At 38.8% G+C, this 17,110-nt stretch overlaps 1 protein-coding gene across 2 annotated transcripts in view; it reads right to left on the reverse strand.

The window, feature by feature from the left end:
• Positions 1–17,110, reverse strand: part of LOC101157495 (interleukin-1 receptor type 1) — a 23,931-nt gene continuing 6,821 nt past the window's right edge. For both annotated transcript variants that reach the window (XM_004081522.5, XM_020713333.3), the window contains exons 2-12: positions 13,602–13,679; positions 12,307–12,559; positions 11,921–12,113; positions 9,982–10,153; positions 8,254–8,316; positions 7,699–7,834; positions 7,454–7,605; positions 6,265–6,408; positions 4,560–4,727; positions 2,921–3,180; positions 1–855 (exon numbers count right to left, since the gene is read on the reverse strand). In XM_004081522.5, coding sequence (XP_004081570.3) covers positions 562–855; positions 2,921–3,180; positions 4,560–4,727; positions 6,265–6,408; positions 7,454–7,605; positions 7,699–7,834; positions 8,254–8,316; positions 9,982–10,153; positions 11,921–12,113; positions 12,307–12,559; positions 13,602–13,677 — 1,911 coding nt within the window. In that variant the 5' untranslated portion in view covers positions 13,678–13,679 and the 3' untranslated portion in view covers positions 1–561. The remainder of the gene's footprint in view (positions 856–2,920; positions 3,181–4,559; positions 4,728–6,264; positions 6,409–7,453; positions 7,606–7,698; positions 7,835–8,253; positions 8,317–9,981; positions 10,154–11,920; positions 12,114–12,306; positions 12,560–13,601; positions 13,680–17,110) is intronic.

Below are 17,110 nucleotides of genomic sequence, written 5' to 3' on the forward strand. Positions count from 1 at the left end.
CACAAGATATTTTTAGTTTATTCACAGCAATTCAAAGCAGTGGTTTCTGCAAAGCAGCTGTGCATTGCTTTCATGTTGCAACAATTTGCTTTCAAACATTCCCATTTTCACATTGCTCAAAGTTTAACATCAACAATGCATCACAGATACAATACTTAATATTCACAGTCCTTATAATCTTTATACACATTTTTTACAAAATCTACATTTCTGAAACCATGTACCAGGAACTCCTACAGTTGTTTAAACTCTGGAGAGCCCAAACAGTAAGATCAGTCTATTGGTGAACCTACTTTTCCTTGACTGGCCACTTTGGTTTGACTACATATTGCAAACAAAATAAGAGTGGAGCTTTTATTATTTTAACCAGAATAAAAGCAGCTTTAAAGTGATTGCACCAAAAGTAACTGACTCTTTTACTGTTGCATGGTTAATCTTTTAAAGCACACCTGCTCTATTACCTGAAAATCCGCTCCTCTTTATCCCTGTGACAAATCAGTTCAAATCTGAGTTGTTCTGTGCATGAGGAGTTAAACCGTTTGTAAGAAAAAATAACGTTTTTTATACATTCAACAGAGCAGTTTTCTCTGGATACACCACCCTCTTGCCTCTAACAGGCATGTGATATCTTATTTCTTTCCAGAACCTGGAGGAAGGGCAGGAGGACGCCGACAACGGCGAGTCTTTTCTCGGTCCTTCATCTTCTCTCGTCATCCAAAGGGTCCTCCATTTTTGTCTGGTCTTGAAATCCTTCCACAAACACACAGCGCCTTGCTTCTTCCTCAGATGCTGCACCGACTCTGGGAAGAGAGCCAGCTGATCTGGGGAGATCTCTTCCAGCTCAACCAGAACCACCTGTAAGACACAAATTGACTTAAAAGAAGGAATGCCCCAGAATTGTGGGGAAAGTGAATCATTGAATTCCTTAAGCTCAATTTAAGAAAAAAATATTATTGTTTCTATTATTACAATAGGCTTAGTATAAGCCAACTGAAAGGTTTTTCTTCATTGTTACTTGCGTGTTACCAAATTTAATTTAATGTTTAGCCTTTTATTGTTATCTTATACACAGATGATTTATCAAACTGAAGCAAAAATTGAGGTTTGAAGTGAATCGTGGGGACAGAAAATCGTTGCATCCCTACTTAGAACCAAAGAGTATTTTGGTAACCCTGCAAAGCCCACTACATAAAGGAATTAAAAGAAAAGTCAAAAATATATTTTTAAAGAGGTTTTTCAACACCAAATCCACAAAAAAATTGCAATTTTAGTTTTTTGTGGATTTTATGTTGGGGGATTTTGTACATTTTTTTCTAACAGCAATGTTAGTTAAGATGCAAAAAAAAAAAGAAAAAAGAATGCCCAGGAAAAAAACACCTCATTTGGGGAGGGGGGAGGGGCTGTGCAGTAGTAGAGCGGTCGACCTCTGATCAGAATATTACAGGGTCGATTCCCGCCCTGCCCACACTTGCCTCTGGTGGAAGGCTGGCGCCAGTGTTCGGCAGCAGAGCCACAATATGTGTTTGGGTGAATGGGTCTGTGACTGTAAAGCGCCTTGGGTCTTTTAGAAAGGTAGAAAAGCTCTGAACAAGTATACACCATTTAATATTTACCCACTGTCTCAAATTTGATCCACACATTTTTAACATGGTGTAACTGTAAATTTTGCATTCTTTTGATGCAACAAGTAGTCATCGAAAAATGAATAACAAGAGGTGAGTTATTTCCACCACAAAGTTTTGAAAATAGCAAAACATTTCCTGCCAAAAGTGATTTTAAGGTTTAATGGAAGCAACCATTTAAAATTAGCAGGGAAAGGCCTTCTACTGCCCCTGGTGGAATGATGATGAACTACAGGACAGAAAACGTGGACCAATTTGGATTTTTAAGGGATGTTTGGATTATCTTAATGGTATTGGTGTCTCAGAAAAATGTGTGTATAATTTATAATACAAATGGTATATAGGGTTCAAATTGAACCAAAAAAGAATTTATTTTCTCAATTTAATGCAGTTTTTTTTATACACGATTGGTCATATTAGTTTGTAATCAAACTGAAAGTATGATGGAGTGTGCATTTAATGACCAATCGGCAGGTGTGTGTTCACCCTAAATATTAATGTACGGTTTACAGCCAGCTCAAACCTAGACTCATCTCATCTCATTTCAGATTTATGACCTCTGTCATGGCTGATTGATGATCTAATCATCGAGTCAACCTTATTTCAGCACAAGCTCAGGCTGTAATGCATGTTTAAGTGCACACCTTATTCTGATCAATGAGGATATTTTTAACAAGGAGATGAGCTGAGTACCATGTTCAGATATTACAATATTAGTTGGCGTATTTTCAAACAATCTTAAATGAAATGTGCACAATGTGCAAAACCAATTCCAGCTAATCTGAAAAGCACAGTTGTGTAGTAATTTATTGTTTTTTAATTATAAGAAAGTACTGATGTGTAATTAAACAGTTATTGCATTTCCTCAAGGCCTCTGTGCTTAAAAACAACTACAAAAATGTGCACACTCCTCAGTAGACCTAAAAATATAGTAAAAGTAAGGGGTGGGGCGCAATAATATCAGTAAATCTTGGCTTATCCAAAAAAAATACACAAAATAACACAAAATGTGATCAAGTGAGCAAGAACATGAAATATGAAGGACTGATTACAATCTTTTAGATGAGCTTTCATTGAGGTTTTGTTTTCTCTACCCAATTTGTAACCGTTTTAATCTCGTCTTTGATGCAGAGTGTGTACTTCCTGTCAGCCTGCCCTCAAAAAAGAAGAACAAAACTTTGTTGTTTTTTTTTCCGGTCGACTAATGTCTTCAATAATAGAAGAACTTTGCATAAGATACTTGCCTCAGGCTTTCAGAGGAGACAAAAATGGCTGTGTGAATATCTGTCCTGTCTTACCTTCAGGGATCTCTCCAGCAGTGCTCTGTGCATGGCAGCCACACATTCTAGGTGCTGCCTTGTGTCCGTGTACGCACTGCTGCTGTCTAAATCCATGCTGCTTTCACAGGTCTTGCTCTCAGCGTCGACACTTTCATCACTGCTTTTGAAGATGTTGTTGTTATTGCTTGTGTGTCTTTTGGAGATGAAGGTGGAGGCGGTGTAGAGCAGGAGGAAGCGGCGACTGGCTTGAATGTTCTCCTCCACAGAGTCCACCATGGCTGCAAACGCAAACAAGCATTTTGGGAACCAGAAGTACAGTTATTAAAAAAAAAAGGTGATGCTGAAACACAAAAGTTAATTTATCATTTATGCATTTTTAATTTTATTAGACATTTTACTTTCAAAGACCCACTCAGATGTTTTAAACATGCTCTTTTGGCATTTTTCTGACAATAGAGGAGACATATATAGAATTCATGCTTACAATGGCATTTCTGAGTCTTTATTTAAATGACTGTGAATCAGGAGAAGACAAAAAAAATGTCATTTGAAAATACGACATTGAAAATATTCTCCTCTGCTCCATTCTGATGCACCCCCTTGTAGACAACTAGATCTATGAACGTTCTTGTTTTCCTTGCCTGGGCTGGAATCTGGCTGAAAACAGTACAACGAGATAGCTGCAATACTCCTCGCCCTTTTTGTTGCAGTGGTAAGCTAGGGAGAGAGAGTAGATAGCGAGCTCTCAGCAATAGAGAGGGAAAGGGGGCGGCGCTGCTCCACACCAGACAGTCCTGCCCACAACATTGGCTCCCTGTGCGTTTCAGGATGGCTTTTAAAGTTCTTTTGATGGTTTTCATGGTCTTGGACCTTTTTATTAAACCAGTCTGCTTTTAAGATATGAGACCCAAGACTTTTGTAAATGCTTAATTATTTTATTCTTTATCTATTTATAAATTCATCTATTTCCTTTTCCTAATATTTTTTTTACTTACATGACAGCTATTATTATTTTTTTATTATTATTAATATTTTTTTTCAATATACTACCCTTTTTATTATTATCATATTTATGATGTTGAAGGATATTTCATTTACTTTATTTTTTGAATTGCTATTATTGTAATATCTTTTTAAATGTATGATTATATTTTTATTTTTATTTTTTTCTGATGTTTTTTACCCCAGAGATTCCTCTTTGTCTGTGGTCTAACAGCTCCGCCTGTAGGGGGTGCTGTTCCTGCACTGCTCGTTCTCATTGGGCTGGCTGGAGTCCCGCTCTGTGGTCTAATAGCCGTACAGTGGGCCCTGAGCTGCTCTTTGTTGGGCGGGCGCTGTGGCAATGACCCTCATGGTCGGGCTTGGCCTTGGAATAAATGGATCCCCATTATAACGTTTCTGCACATTAGAACTGAGCCAGACTGTTTCTTAAAGCTGCAGTTCTTAAGTTTCTGTTCAGGGTTACATTTGAGGGAGGAATTTGGTGAGGAAGGGGTGGAAAATGTGTGTGATTGTCGTATGTTTTCTGCTTTGATTAATTATCATATTTTATTCCTATTTTATGTGCTTTTATGTGAAGCGCTTTGTGTTTATTTGCTATACAAATAAATAAAGTTTAAGTTTGATCAGTTATTAGTGGTTTAAGTCTTGTCCTTACATTGTCCAGGCAGGCAGTCCCGGCCCGCTATGAAGAGTTTGTAGCCACAAGCTTTTTCCAACACTTGAGGCAGCATCTGCAGAGCAAATTTCTCCACTTCCTCTCTGAAGCCAAAGCCGTAATGCTGCGGATACGCCACATAGGCATCAAACACCTTCCCATCCAAATCTGCCAAAGAAAATAGACGTACATTAGAGATCTGCACTCACAGGGAAATCTGGAATAGAGTTAATAAATGAATTCTCATCTTCATAAATTCAACTAATCCCAAAAAGCTACATTAACATTAAAATGACTGAAATTCTTTAAGAAGAACAGAGAGCTTCCTTTAAAACAAACATATGTAACCCTTGTGCTAATCCTATGGGGCCAAGATGAGCATTGACGTGTTCTCTCTACCATGACAAAGGTGGATAAAGGTGGAGAGGATTTCATGTAATCCATGGACACCAGTGAAGATCACAAATCATTGAAAAAAAAAGGTTCAGAGCACTATCTAGTGGGGTCTAGATCAGTGTTTTTCAACCTTTTCTGAGCCACGGCACACTTTAACCTTAAAAAAAATCCCGCGGCACACCAGCATCCAAAAAGTAAAAAAAAAGGAGAAACTCATAGTCTGTATTGATCTACAGTCCCTCCACAATCTCACATGCATTTTTGAGATAATTGTTACAGAAAAAGCTGGAAACTGCAGCTGTTTTTTTTCCTAAAAGATGCAATAAAAGTTAAGTCAGAAGATTTAAAAACAGTTTGTTGTGTGTTCGTTGGTTTCAATACGTTTAACAACAGATCTCCTTGTGCGCTGTCACTCTCACAACCCAATGCATCATGGGAGATGTAGTGCATAAAACGGCAAAAGATCGCTTTTCGGAGCTTCATTGTTTTGTTCACTTGTTCCACGGTCTGATACCGGATTCTTTGGAAAGCCACACCGCTAAAGACGAGCTTTAGCTGGTATTTTTGTTAGAACTGAGCGACTTTACGAGCTAAATCGGGACAAGGAAGTGAAGACTTTAAGCACTTCTGATTGGTCAGACTGATGACATGTGATTAAGCCCCCTAGGGATGATTGGTGGAGACAGTTAAAGGGACGGGACTTTTCCAAAATACAGCCGAAGGTGCAGCTGAATCGCGTCATTCTTATCAAAATGTCTTTAATAAAATAAAATAAACGCAAAGAAAAAGTATTTTATGATCTTTTATATTCCTAACTCCTCAGTGTTTTATCAGGGCCTGTTTGGATGAACAGAGAGCTGAAATCCTGGAGATGGGAAATGTTTTTAGATCAGTTAATGAGGGCAATTTCCCACGGCACACTTGACCATCTCCCACGGCACACTAGTGTGCCGCGGCACACTGGTTGAAAAACATTGGTCTAGATGACCCAACTCCCAATGTCAAAGTGCCTAGGATAGCATAAGGGGTAAGCATAACCTCAAGTCTTTTTAATGTTGTGTTTCTCAACGTTTCCGGTGGAACAGCCACACAGAATTTTGCTTTTACCTGATAGTTTTTAAAACTCAGTTTTCTTTTTTTGGCAATAAAAACTTTTCAGGTGTGCAAAATGCTGGCATGCCTGGACAGTCTGAGCGTGCATTCAGACATGCTGTTCTGTGATAAGGATGTGGTTGTCTGTGCCACAGCCGGGTTTATGGCATCAGTTATGTCATTGCTTTGTAATCATGTAGCCTGTAGAACGTATTACCTTTGTTTGCATAGAGGACTGGAAAAGCCCTTCTGAACCACAGCACTAAATCAACCTTGAAAATGTAATATACAGTAACAGTGGTGATGAAGAGAACCATGACGCCACTGAGAACACATCCGATGGGAAGCATGATGTTTGGATCTGTAGGGATGAAGAACAACCGTATAGTCCACATTAGTCACGTATCCATTCATGTTATTTCAATTTATGCAAGAATTTCTTTATTTCAACATTTTGTTAATCTTCTTAACTGTAAGAAAAAATGATTCTCCTCTGATCATCGTAAAGCTTGATAAAAACCATGTAATTGCATCATTTGACAAACCCAGCATGCAGTTTGTTTTTTCAGACATACAGGTATTAAGTCGTGGCTTTGTTGATCCAGTAACTCTTTTTTGGTGGTTGATCACGCATGTGACCCTAACACTAGCATACTTTGACTTAAGTAGTTTCACCCTGTAGCGTTATTGCTAATGCTCATTTTGAGCATTAGCAATAATATTAAAGCAGTTCCCTTGAGGCTTGTATGGACACGTCATGAAAATGGAACGTACCATTGTCGTGCGCTTGGTAGGTGTATCGTGAAGAATTTGTAGATGATTTAAGTTGTGGACAGGTGATGCTGTTGTACGGTGCCCTCACGCCACACTGTAGTTGCTTGTAAGGTGTGTGTACTGGCCGAGCACAAATGCTGCACCCACAGGGGTGTGTAGATGATACGTAAGTGTCTAAGATGTCCACACAGACTACACTCTGATTGTCTAATTTCCTAAATTCTGACAGTCAGGCTGCATGCTATGCACTTACCGCTTGAACAGTGATAATGGGCTCATTGGGCAGCGAGCAGGATTTGGGGTGAGTAATCTGTACGACGTGCCTGTGCCTCACCTACATCACCCCTATGTGTTAAGTGTTCGCTATGACCTGTAACCCACACCAAGCCCATAGAAAAAAACACAAACGAACATAGTGTCTCTACGGCCCGACTGAGCGGTTAATGACCTTAATATTTTGTCTGGGCCACCTTTGTGCTCCATACATTTTGCCCATTTTTGCCCACAGACAGCCCATATCCCCCCATAAGAGCAGATGTGATTAAATAATCAATATAGACTGGATTCTGTTTCGGTTGAACACAAATAGAGACACTAAAATGAAGGTACTTTAAGGATTCTTTGTTTTTTACCTGCTGGGACCAAAGTAAAAGAGGCCTCTGGGTGGCCTCTGAAACTGTGCGCTCTGCAAGTGTAGTTGATGTTAAAATCCTCATCTCTTAATTCAGTGAAAGAGAGCTGCGTCTCAAACCAAAACCCTTTGGGATCGTCTTGAGTCCAGATGCTGTTGAGAACAACAGATTAAACCAAAGATTAGGTCTGTTCTGGTGGACAATGGCAGAAAAGATCCAAAGAACGGAGCGGTGAAGGCGCTGACCGCTGTTCAGAGGTGTAGATGCGCTCAGAGGGTTGTGTATTGAAAATGTAGTCGTCTCCGGCCAACCAGAGGACATCAACAAAGGACATCCCAGAACCTGGCACAAACACCAGGCACTTTTTGGTAAAGTTGGACCCTAAAAATACAGAACAAAAACACAACATTGAACATTAAAAGTAAACATTTTGTAGAATGTGAAATATAAAAGAGAGAAAAAAATCACACACACAAAAAACAAATATGGTTTTTAACAAAGCCTCAACATTTAGAGAATGTTAAAAATGATCTTTGTGGTTGTTAAGATCAAACACTGTTGGTAATATAAAAATAAATTGAATTCAGTGGGTTTGGGGTATATGTTAAAATGTTTTTGTAACAATTGTATTTACTTTTATTAAACAGTAATATCAAATTTCAGGTAAAAAATATATACCAATTAGCTTAGTTGTATGGTACAAAAAAATATTGGTCTTAGTACCCCTAGTTACTTTTAGAGGCAATCTGAAGTTTTTGGTAACTTTATTTGTGGTAATTTTTAGGAAATGTGTTTACCACCTTTATTTGCTTTGATGATTTCATTTGCTGGTTGGTGCACCTGAGGACCAAAAGAAGTATCATCTGGAATGATAAAAAAATAATAATTAAGACATGAGGTACTGGACACTTTTAGAAATCTCAATGTTTCCTAGCGGATAGATCAATACCAAGAGGATGATTATTGGGGTTCATTGAGGTCATTATGTCACTTTTAGTCCCGTTCATCAGCTGAGCAAACAGACAAGAGTCTTTGTACTTACAGATCTTATTAAAAACATGGGTTGGGTCATGTTTTGTGTATATGAGTACAAACATCTGAACAGTAACTCACTTCACTGCAGAAGATGGCACCATTAACGTCTGCTCTAAACCTCCGAATTTTAACTTTTTAAAATATCTCTACAATTATGATAACATTCAAATGAATAGATAGAGTAAATACATGTATTTATAGATGTATGGATAATATCTTGCATATTGTATTAGTAAAGTTTTTGTTAAATAGACCCAAAAAAGTCCTAATGGTAAACATTATATTGCATAAAGATATACAGTAATTACACAATTATATATCATGCAAGATTAGCTCTATTTATAAGTACAGCCATGCATAGTTGTAAAACAGTATTGCATGGATGCATTTTTCTATTTTAGTCAGTGCATCGTATTATATTTGATACAGGATTTTCGGAGATCCCTATTACATTAGTGTGATCAAAACTTTTCTTAAAAACCCATTGTACAGAATTTGTTTTCTGCCCTGCTGTTCATCACCATTCCGCTAGCGGCAGTAGAAGGGCTTCTCCTGTTCATTTCAAAATGGTTTCTTCCGTGGAATCTCAAAAACAATTTGGGCTGGAAAAGTTTAGCTAATTTTGTTGTTTATAGTGAGAATAACTCATCCAATTGTTAGTCACTGTAAATGGCCTCTTGATGTGTTGAAATAATCAAAAATATATTGCTAGATATATTTTTAATAGTTACACCATGCTTAAAAAGTGTGAATCATATTTGAGAGAGTAGCTAAATAAATAGGTTAATAACCTTAAACTAAAAATGTGAGCAAAAACGCATAAATCCCCCATCATAATATAATTTATGCTATTATCTACAGTATTTCATAAATGTATAAACTTTTCCAAATTCTTTTTTGTATTTCATCAAAGAGTTTAAAAAACATCCTGATTCTATGGGGTGGACTTCATAAAGGTTAAGGCTTTATTGAGGCAAACATGTATTCATTGTTTGTAGATTTAAAACATATTATTGTAAAGTTGCTATAGTGTGAATTTTTGGATGAAAAACAGACTTTAATGTGTTTCTTTCTTTGTCTAAGTCTCCCACTGTTAAAGCGCAGGTGTGGATTTTCTTATATGTTTTTATAAAGAAAAAAGTTGGTGTAGATTCGTTTTTATTGTAACACGAAGTTCCATTCCTCCCTGAAGCTCCAACAGACTCGGACAAGAAGTTTGCCACCGCCCAGGAGTCCTGAGTCCCCCTACCCCCAGATAAATATTTATTCCGGCTAACGAATGACTAAGTATGAAGGAGTGACTGTAAACATGAGCAACTATTTGTATGTCTGTGGCTCCTTCATGAACTTGTGACCCTTTCAGTGTGGACTTGAGTCTTTTGCTGCCGTGAAAAGCTGCAGAATGGCTTTCAATGAGGCAAATACAAACAATTTTACAGTTCTGCATTCCACAGTAACAAGCACTTCTCTGTGAGGCACGAAAATGTTCAGACCTATGACTGGGGCTACAATGGTCTCCGACACAGATCCTCCAAAACCCCCGAGGATGAAAGTCAGAGTGCAGGTGTAGTAGGAATCGTCATCGGAATCTACCAAGTCAAAGGACAGCAGGGTCTGACCACGGTAGGTGTACTTGTCTGTTCCATCAGCTATGGGGTCACAACCCTACAATTACAAAAGAAAAAGTTAACATTTGCAGCTTGACATCCCATTACGCCCGACTTATGCTTCATAGCGATTGGCCATGGCGTCAATCGTAATGCGTTCCTACCACAAGGTTGGCCGGCTTTGCTTGCGACGGTTCGCAATAACTGCCACAAACTTCTGAGTTGTGTGTATACTTTTCTAGCCTGATGACCCGATGGTCTCCAGTGTTTCAGTGATTCTGTATTTTATTAAAAATGGATATATAGGGATCTTTGAGATTCTGTTTGTCATGTAAATAAAGCTTGTTTTTTACATCTGAAGATGCTTATGTTTACATAAATAAGTTTGTGGTTAATTATTGGTCCAGACAAGACCAGGTATTGAAAAGCTTCAACTTACCAAATAACTACACTTTAAAAAAAACACTTTTTTCATTTCATGATGTGCCACCTGCTCCATATCTTAGTTGAAAGTAGCTAAAGATACAGTTGCATGAGATTGTAAATATGCAGTAAAAATGTTGTGTTTTCTTTTTCATCTGAGTCAGGATAAAATAATGTCTCTACCCTCTTGTATATAGAATACTGCAGGGGTGTGGGTGGACTTTTTGACTCGTGGTGCCACAGAGGGTTCTAAAATTTGACAGAAGGACTGGACCAGGAGCTAATGTGTAGAGTGTTTTGGTAATCCACCTCATCCGAGAAAGAAACAACATTGAATCTGGATCAAAACATGCTTGAACTGACTAAAAAATTGATGTATGTATTTTAAAACTGAACATTTTGGATTTTATTCTCATTTTAGAGCCAATTACACCGATGGGTTGACGTCTCTCAAATGCCAGATCAGAGAAATGCTGCGATCGTGTGCGGTTGGAATGATCAGAAAACAGCAGCAAAACAACAAATCTTCCGAAACCACATGAATGCTGAAGAACTTTCTACATCCAAGCAAATGTCACTTTATTTGTAGAAGAACCATTTGACAGGAAAATGAGACCTTTATAAGGATTATCGATTTATTTGTTGCAGTTTCGCGGGCCACATTAAATCATTTAATATGGGCCGTCCCCCACCCCTGGAATACAGTAATAGCAACTTGTCTTTAAAATCCTGGGACAAGATAAACCACAACTTTCTCGAGCTCTGTCCGCTATCGTGTCTTCTAATTGCATAGAAGTTTAGGGTAAATGGCGTATGCACGTACTACAGGCGTTAAATTCCAAAAGTTTGTGTTGCGTTTCACAGGGATTGGGGAGATTCTATTCCGACGTCCTTGTAACCAATGTGATCTGAGGGATTTCAAATGGCTATAAAGTTTAAACAGGGTCTTACACAACAATTGTTTTCAGTTATTAAATGTGAAATCGCGTTCACTTGGTAAAACAATCAGTAATCATTTCTAATACTCGGTCCCAACGCTTTTAAATCAAAAGATCGAATCAAATGTTTAATGTGCTTAATATGTTTAACAACTTTTTTTAATTTTTTTATTTGAAATGGTTTACTTCAAGCAATCAAAGCAAGAATAATGGACAAAACAAAGCAATCAGCAGTATCAATTTAGGATAATTAGACATTAAATCAAAGATTGCTTGAAATGGGGTGGAAGGAAGGGAAGTTATATAATCCCACCCCTGTTATGAACCAGATTTATCATTATCTGGTTCCTAACTTTTTGTCAGATATCTATGCCTCACCAACACAGTTTCAGGTCATCAAGAATCCTTAAGTATGAATAAATCACATGACAGAAAGGGTTGTTATACCAGTTCATATTACTCACTTTGTTCCAACGAAGTGAAGAAGAGATGTTGTAGCTGTGCAGTTTCGTGATGTACCCCATCAGGGGGCAGTTCAGTGTGTCCGCTACCCCTTTTGTAAGCTCTTGGTAGGCTTTCTGTGGCCTCCCACATTCCCCAGAGACTGGCGTCTCCACCACCAGCTTGGTGGACTGCGTGTAGCAGTGAGAAGGAGTTCTGTAGAAACACGTAGACAAAAAAGCCTAAAGTACACACAACCACAAAAGAAAGTAACCTCTAAATGAGACACTGAAGGTACAATACGGGGTGTAAGTTTTTTACAAAACATGGAAGATTTGATCGTAAAGACGGATGTCATGTCAGACTGGTGTTAGGGTCCTGAAGGTTTGGTCTTAAGCTGCACTCTTACCTCAGGATGGTCACATATTCCCCGTCGTCCTCCATTGTTACGTTAAGAAACCACAAGGTCTCCTTCAGAACAAAGACTTTGTGGGTCAGGTTGCTCATCTCTTCTCCGGTTTTCAAGTTGTACCATGTGATGTTGTACGGCACAGTTGTGTAGTCGAACACGTCCGGAGACACCAGCGTGCTGTTCAGCATGGCCACATCTCCAGGAACAGAGAAAACCCGCTCAAACTGCAGCTTGTAGTTGGTGCAGTTATCTGTAACGCACACAGGAGGAATGAACGGTGAACGGCTGGGATGCCACATGTCAGCGTTTTTTTTAATTAATCATGATTATGTCGTTTTTAGCCAAAAGGAAGAGAAGTCCAGATGCCGTCAGTCAACTTTAAGACATCATCTGGATGAATAAGAACTTTACGAAAGATCTTTAAAAGACAAAAAATCAAGGGAATAGAAAAAACTTTGTCTGGGTTTTATTTCTTTATATTATAACCAATATAGGTAAAAAAATGTTTTCTTTGGTTTTTAGTTTATTGGCTCCATGCAGAGGAATTTTTTCCTTTTTGTTATGATTTATTGAAGGCAATAAATAGTTAAACTGTTTAATTCTAATCCAAACTACTTACAAAATTAAGGGGGTACTTTAAAGCCCCACTCCAATCATCGTTTGAGCTCTTTTCAAAGTGTCCCCAGTTTTTTTGAATACATGATGATCCCGTTGGTAGTGAGAAACTAAAAAACCTGTGTTGTTTCCTATGACATAGTTTCTGCAGAGCAGCAGGAGTTCATCTGAAATTTGCGTCTGAGTTGTGGGTGGGACTGCCCTGACTTCCCTTCATCCCTTTGTTTACTCTCTCTCCCTTACAGCTCCTCGCACCCCCAACCTAACATTACCGGTGCAACAAAAATGGTGATCGACATTTGTCTGCTCCTTATTCACAAAGATTTGTATGAAGAAATACTCAGAAAAGCATTTTTAAGCTTTTTTTTTTAATAATATGTCTCCTCCATCATAAAAAAATTCCAGAAGAATATGTTAAAAACACTATTTTCATCAGAGTGGGTCTTTAAGTGTTTAAAGACTAAAAAATATTAACAGCTGCGTGTAGAAAACTGCAAATGTTCCCCTGCCGTTCTAGATTTACTTACAAATGTTTCTCATGGTCTACTGGACTAAAGAACCGAGTTAATGAGGCAAAGTAAAAAATACATAACAGAAAAACTTGCATTAATTAAGTTTCTACCTACAGTCTGTGATTTAAGTAGAAATACAAGAACTAAAAGAGGAATTCTACTCACCTGCTGACATCTCTGCACACAGTTTTGAAATCCAAATGAAAAGCAGAATGCTTTTCAGTGTCGATCCTAAGTCCATGGCTGAAATTAAAAACATACACAAAACTCAGAAGTGAACTAAAACTCAGAATACACACACTACTAAACAACAGGGGCTATACGAAAATGTTATTTCATGTGTACCGGTACATATTATTTCAAATATATGATTTACCCAAACGTTTCTGATCCTGATTTGTTCTCTGCATTCTTCCACTTTCGGCTTCTCCCATCAGGGGTCGCCACAGCGAACAAGTCGCATGGTAAATTTGGCAATGTTTTACGCCGGATGCCCTTCCTGACGCAACCTTCTCAAACCGGGCTTGGAACCGGCAGAGGTAGAGAAGGGAACAGGGAGCAGCCTGGAGACGAACCCGGGTTTCACGGACGGAAGGCGCCGCAAACCAGCACGAGCTAAACTGGCTCCTGATTTGTTCTCTGCATTAATCTTCTCTATTCTCTTCCCATCATCCTCTATGAATAAATGAAAGACCATCCATCCCGTGATACTTGAGTTGCTGTAAACCTCCAACTGGAGGGTATTCCTAGACAATTTGTTCTCTAGAAAAATCAGTCTAAATCCATCAACCCCAGGGTTTTTTCTGCTCAATTACCTCTAAAACAGTTTCATCTCACCTGAATCAAAGTCCCAAAAATCAAAACATACAGCATTCAAAATCAGAAAATTACAATTAAATTGTCTTGGACTGTGTTTGAAGCAATGGCAATGAAGTAAGCAACTAATGCCAACAGCTAACTTGTGTTATTTAAGAATCAAAGAAGCAAGAAGCTGTTTTATGTAGAACTGAAGGAAACTTGATTTTCAATATGTTTTAGTTCAAAGTGTCAATAGAAGAGAAATCTTTGTATTTGTGTCCAACCCCTCAGCTGTGCGTCGTCTGCTAGTGTGTGTGTTTCTTTCAAAAATGTGGAGAATCAAACATAATCCAGATGTTCTTCTTGGTTCTTCTAGAAATCCTCCAAGCTTTCCTTAAAATGTACCCTGTGCCTTTCTGTTTTGCATTGAGGGATTTTTTTAACACACAAAAAGTAAATTGAAACTACTTCTGGAACATCTCATTAGTGTAACGGGTTCAGTTTATGTAGATTAGGGGGACCACAGCACTTGTCAACAAACCAGAGGTGTCGATGGCATTGAGTCTGTGGTTTACTAGAATGTGTAATGAATCTGAAGCCTTTAGACTTGTAGATTTTTGAAGTTTCAAATAAACAAGTACATTTCCATATGAGAATAGAGTCTAAAGTCCCAACCCGATCATCATTTGATCTGTGGTGGAAGGGATCCAGTTGTCTTTTAATTATGATGATGCCATTTTTAGCCAAAATAAAAAAACCTGTGTCGTTTTCTAGGACATAGTTTCTGCAGAGTGGCAGGAGTTCATTAGAAATTCACCTCTGGGTTGTGGGCGGGACTGTTGGTGCGAAGAAACGCCCCCATAACTGAGAGCTCTCTGTTTACACTCTCTTTCACTACTTTACAGCCCCTCACACCCCCAAGCTAACATTACCGGTGCAACAAAAAGGGCGTGCAATATCGACTCTATCCAGTCACACAGTTTTGATCCAACAGCATGTTTTTGTGTGCTCCGGATTCACAGCAATTTGAGTAAAGAAATACTTAGATGTGCAATTTTTATCTTAATTTTCTTGAAATGTGTGCTCCATCAACAGAAAAATGCCACAAGGACCTGTTAAAAACACAATTTTCATTGGAATGGGTCTTTAAGGGGAAATAAACAAAGAACAATGAAGATAATAATGTTACAGGCAGCCTACCTGAATCCTAACCCCAAGCAGTGCAATAATAGACTCTAATCTAAAAATATTTATGATATTAATACTGCAGGACGAATAAATACTTAACAGAACTTGTGTACTGGTATTTTAGGTGTTGTCCTTTTTGAACCAGAAGCAGATTCTTTGTTCTGGAAACCTGAGTTCTGTTTTTGAAGCCCCTGTCGGTACCGTTTCTTGTTTGATCTGTGCTCAAAAGCAGGAATAACAGTCTTCAGGGGGCTTTTAAGAAACTGGAGAGGCAACATACCACAGAGGCTGCACCTTTCTTTGTGCACTACACAACCCAAAAGGTGACAAGTGCGTTACAATGCTCCTTTGGCTAAAGATGTGAGTACGGCCCAGTGCGTGGAACGACTGGGATTTAAACCTGTCTGTGTGGTTGTCTGCATTGAAATCGGAGGTATTGGAAGCCTTCAGGGCTGGATCCTTCTCCTCTGGAACAAGCTCGGGCAGAGAGGAGGCGAGGAGCTTGGGAAGAGCTCTGGGTCACGGCTCAGACATTTCTGGGAGTTCTGCGTGGGAGGCTGAGGTGAATGAAAATGAGTCACATGACTGAGTATAAGCTCTTGGAAAAAACAACTCTTATTAGCTACCTTTGACCTAGAAATGTCCATAAACAGTAATAAAGTAGATAATTAAAAAAAAAGCTGTTTCAGCGAATAAAGACTATGAATGACAAACTAAATTCTGCTTGTTGTTTTTGTTAATGCACATAAAGTTAATGTTATTTACCATCAGAAGTTTTTTGTTTCTTCTATTGCCTTCATGTCCCAATGCTTCCTCCCTATTGGTTAGTTGCAGGGGCGGCGCTACAGGGGGGCAAGGGGGGCTGCTGCCTCCCTAGCAAAAAGCTTTGCCCCCTAAGAAGCTTTAAGACAAATAAAACAGTCTGAAATATGTGTTTTTGATCCTTTCATTGGTAATGAAACTCTGCTGCTCTCATTTGCCACCCATCCAAAGTCCTCTGCCCCCTCACCCCATCAAAATGTTCTAGCCCCGGCACGGGTTAGCTGGGAGTTCAATATCTTAGACCAGGGGTCGGGAACCTTTTTGGCCAAGAGAGCCATAAATGCCACATATTTTGAAATGTAATTTCGAAAGAGCCATACAATAATGTAGTGTCCTTTTCCCACACTGAGGCACGGAGACTTAACCTCTTTTAAAGTTCTTTATTCCGATTACTGCAGACCGCAACAAACGCCGAACAATTAATTCAGCAACTCCTGAATCTCTCCCGCCGAGACGAGTGCGCTTCTCCCAACTTTATATTCCCCTGCTACCGCTGCAGCCCCTCCCATTTCCCTTATTCGGCCCATAGCTGAACCCCATTGGTCCAAACTACCTAACAACAGGCTGAGCGACAGAACTGAGAGCCAATCAGATCTCTGCTTGACGCGTTCAATGAACTCCAGAACTTTTAACGCGGCTCAACAGCCATCCAACTCAGTCCGCGACAATTTGTTTAAAACTAAATATACAAGTGAATGTGTGCATTTGATTTAATTTCAACATTTTTAAAGTACAATAAGTCTGTGGATTCTTTTTAATAACATCGTTATGCTGTTGCTAATAAATGGTGAGTATTTCTCGTGGTAGTTTTGCTGATGGTCTAGTCTGGTTGATACGTGGTGAGTTTCTGCTTCATGCAGGCGTTG

This window comes from Oryzias latipes, chromosome 21, assembly GCF_053564925.1.
Source record: "Oryzias latipes strain Hd-rR chromosome 21, Olatipes_Hd-rR_3.1".
Taxonomy (NCBI): domain Eukaryota; kingdom Metazoa; phylum Chordata; class Actinopteri; order Beloniformes; family Adrianichthyidae; genus Oryzias; species Oryzias latipes.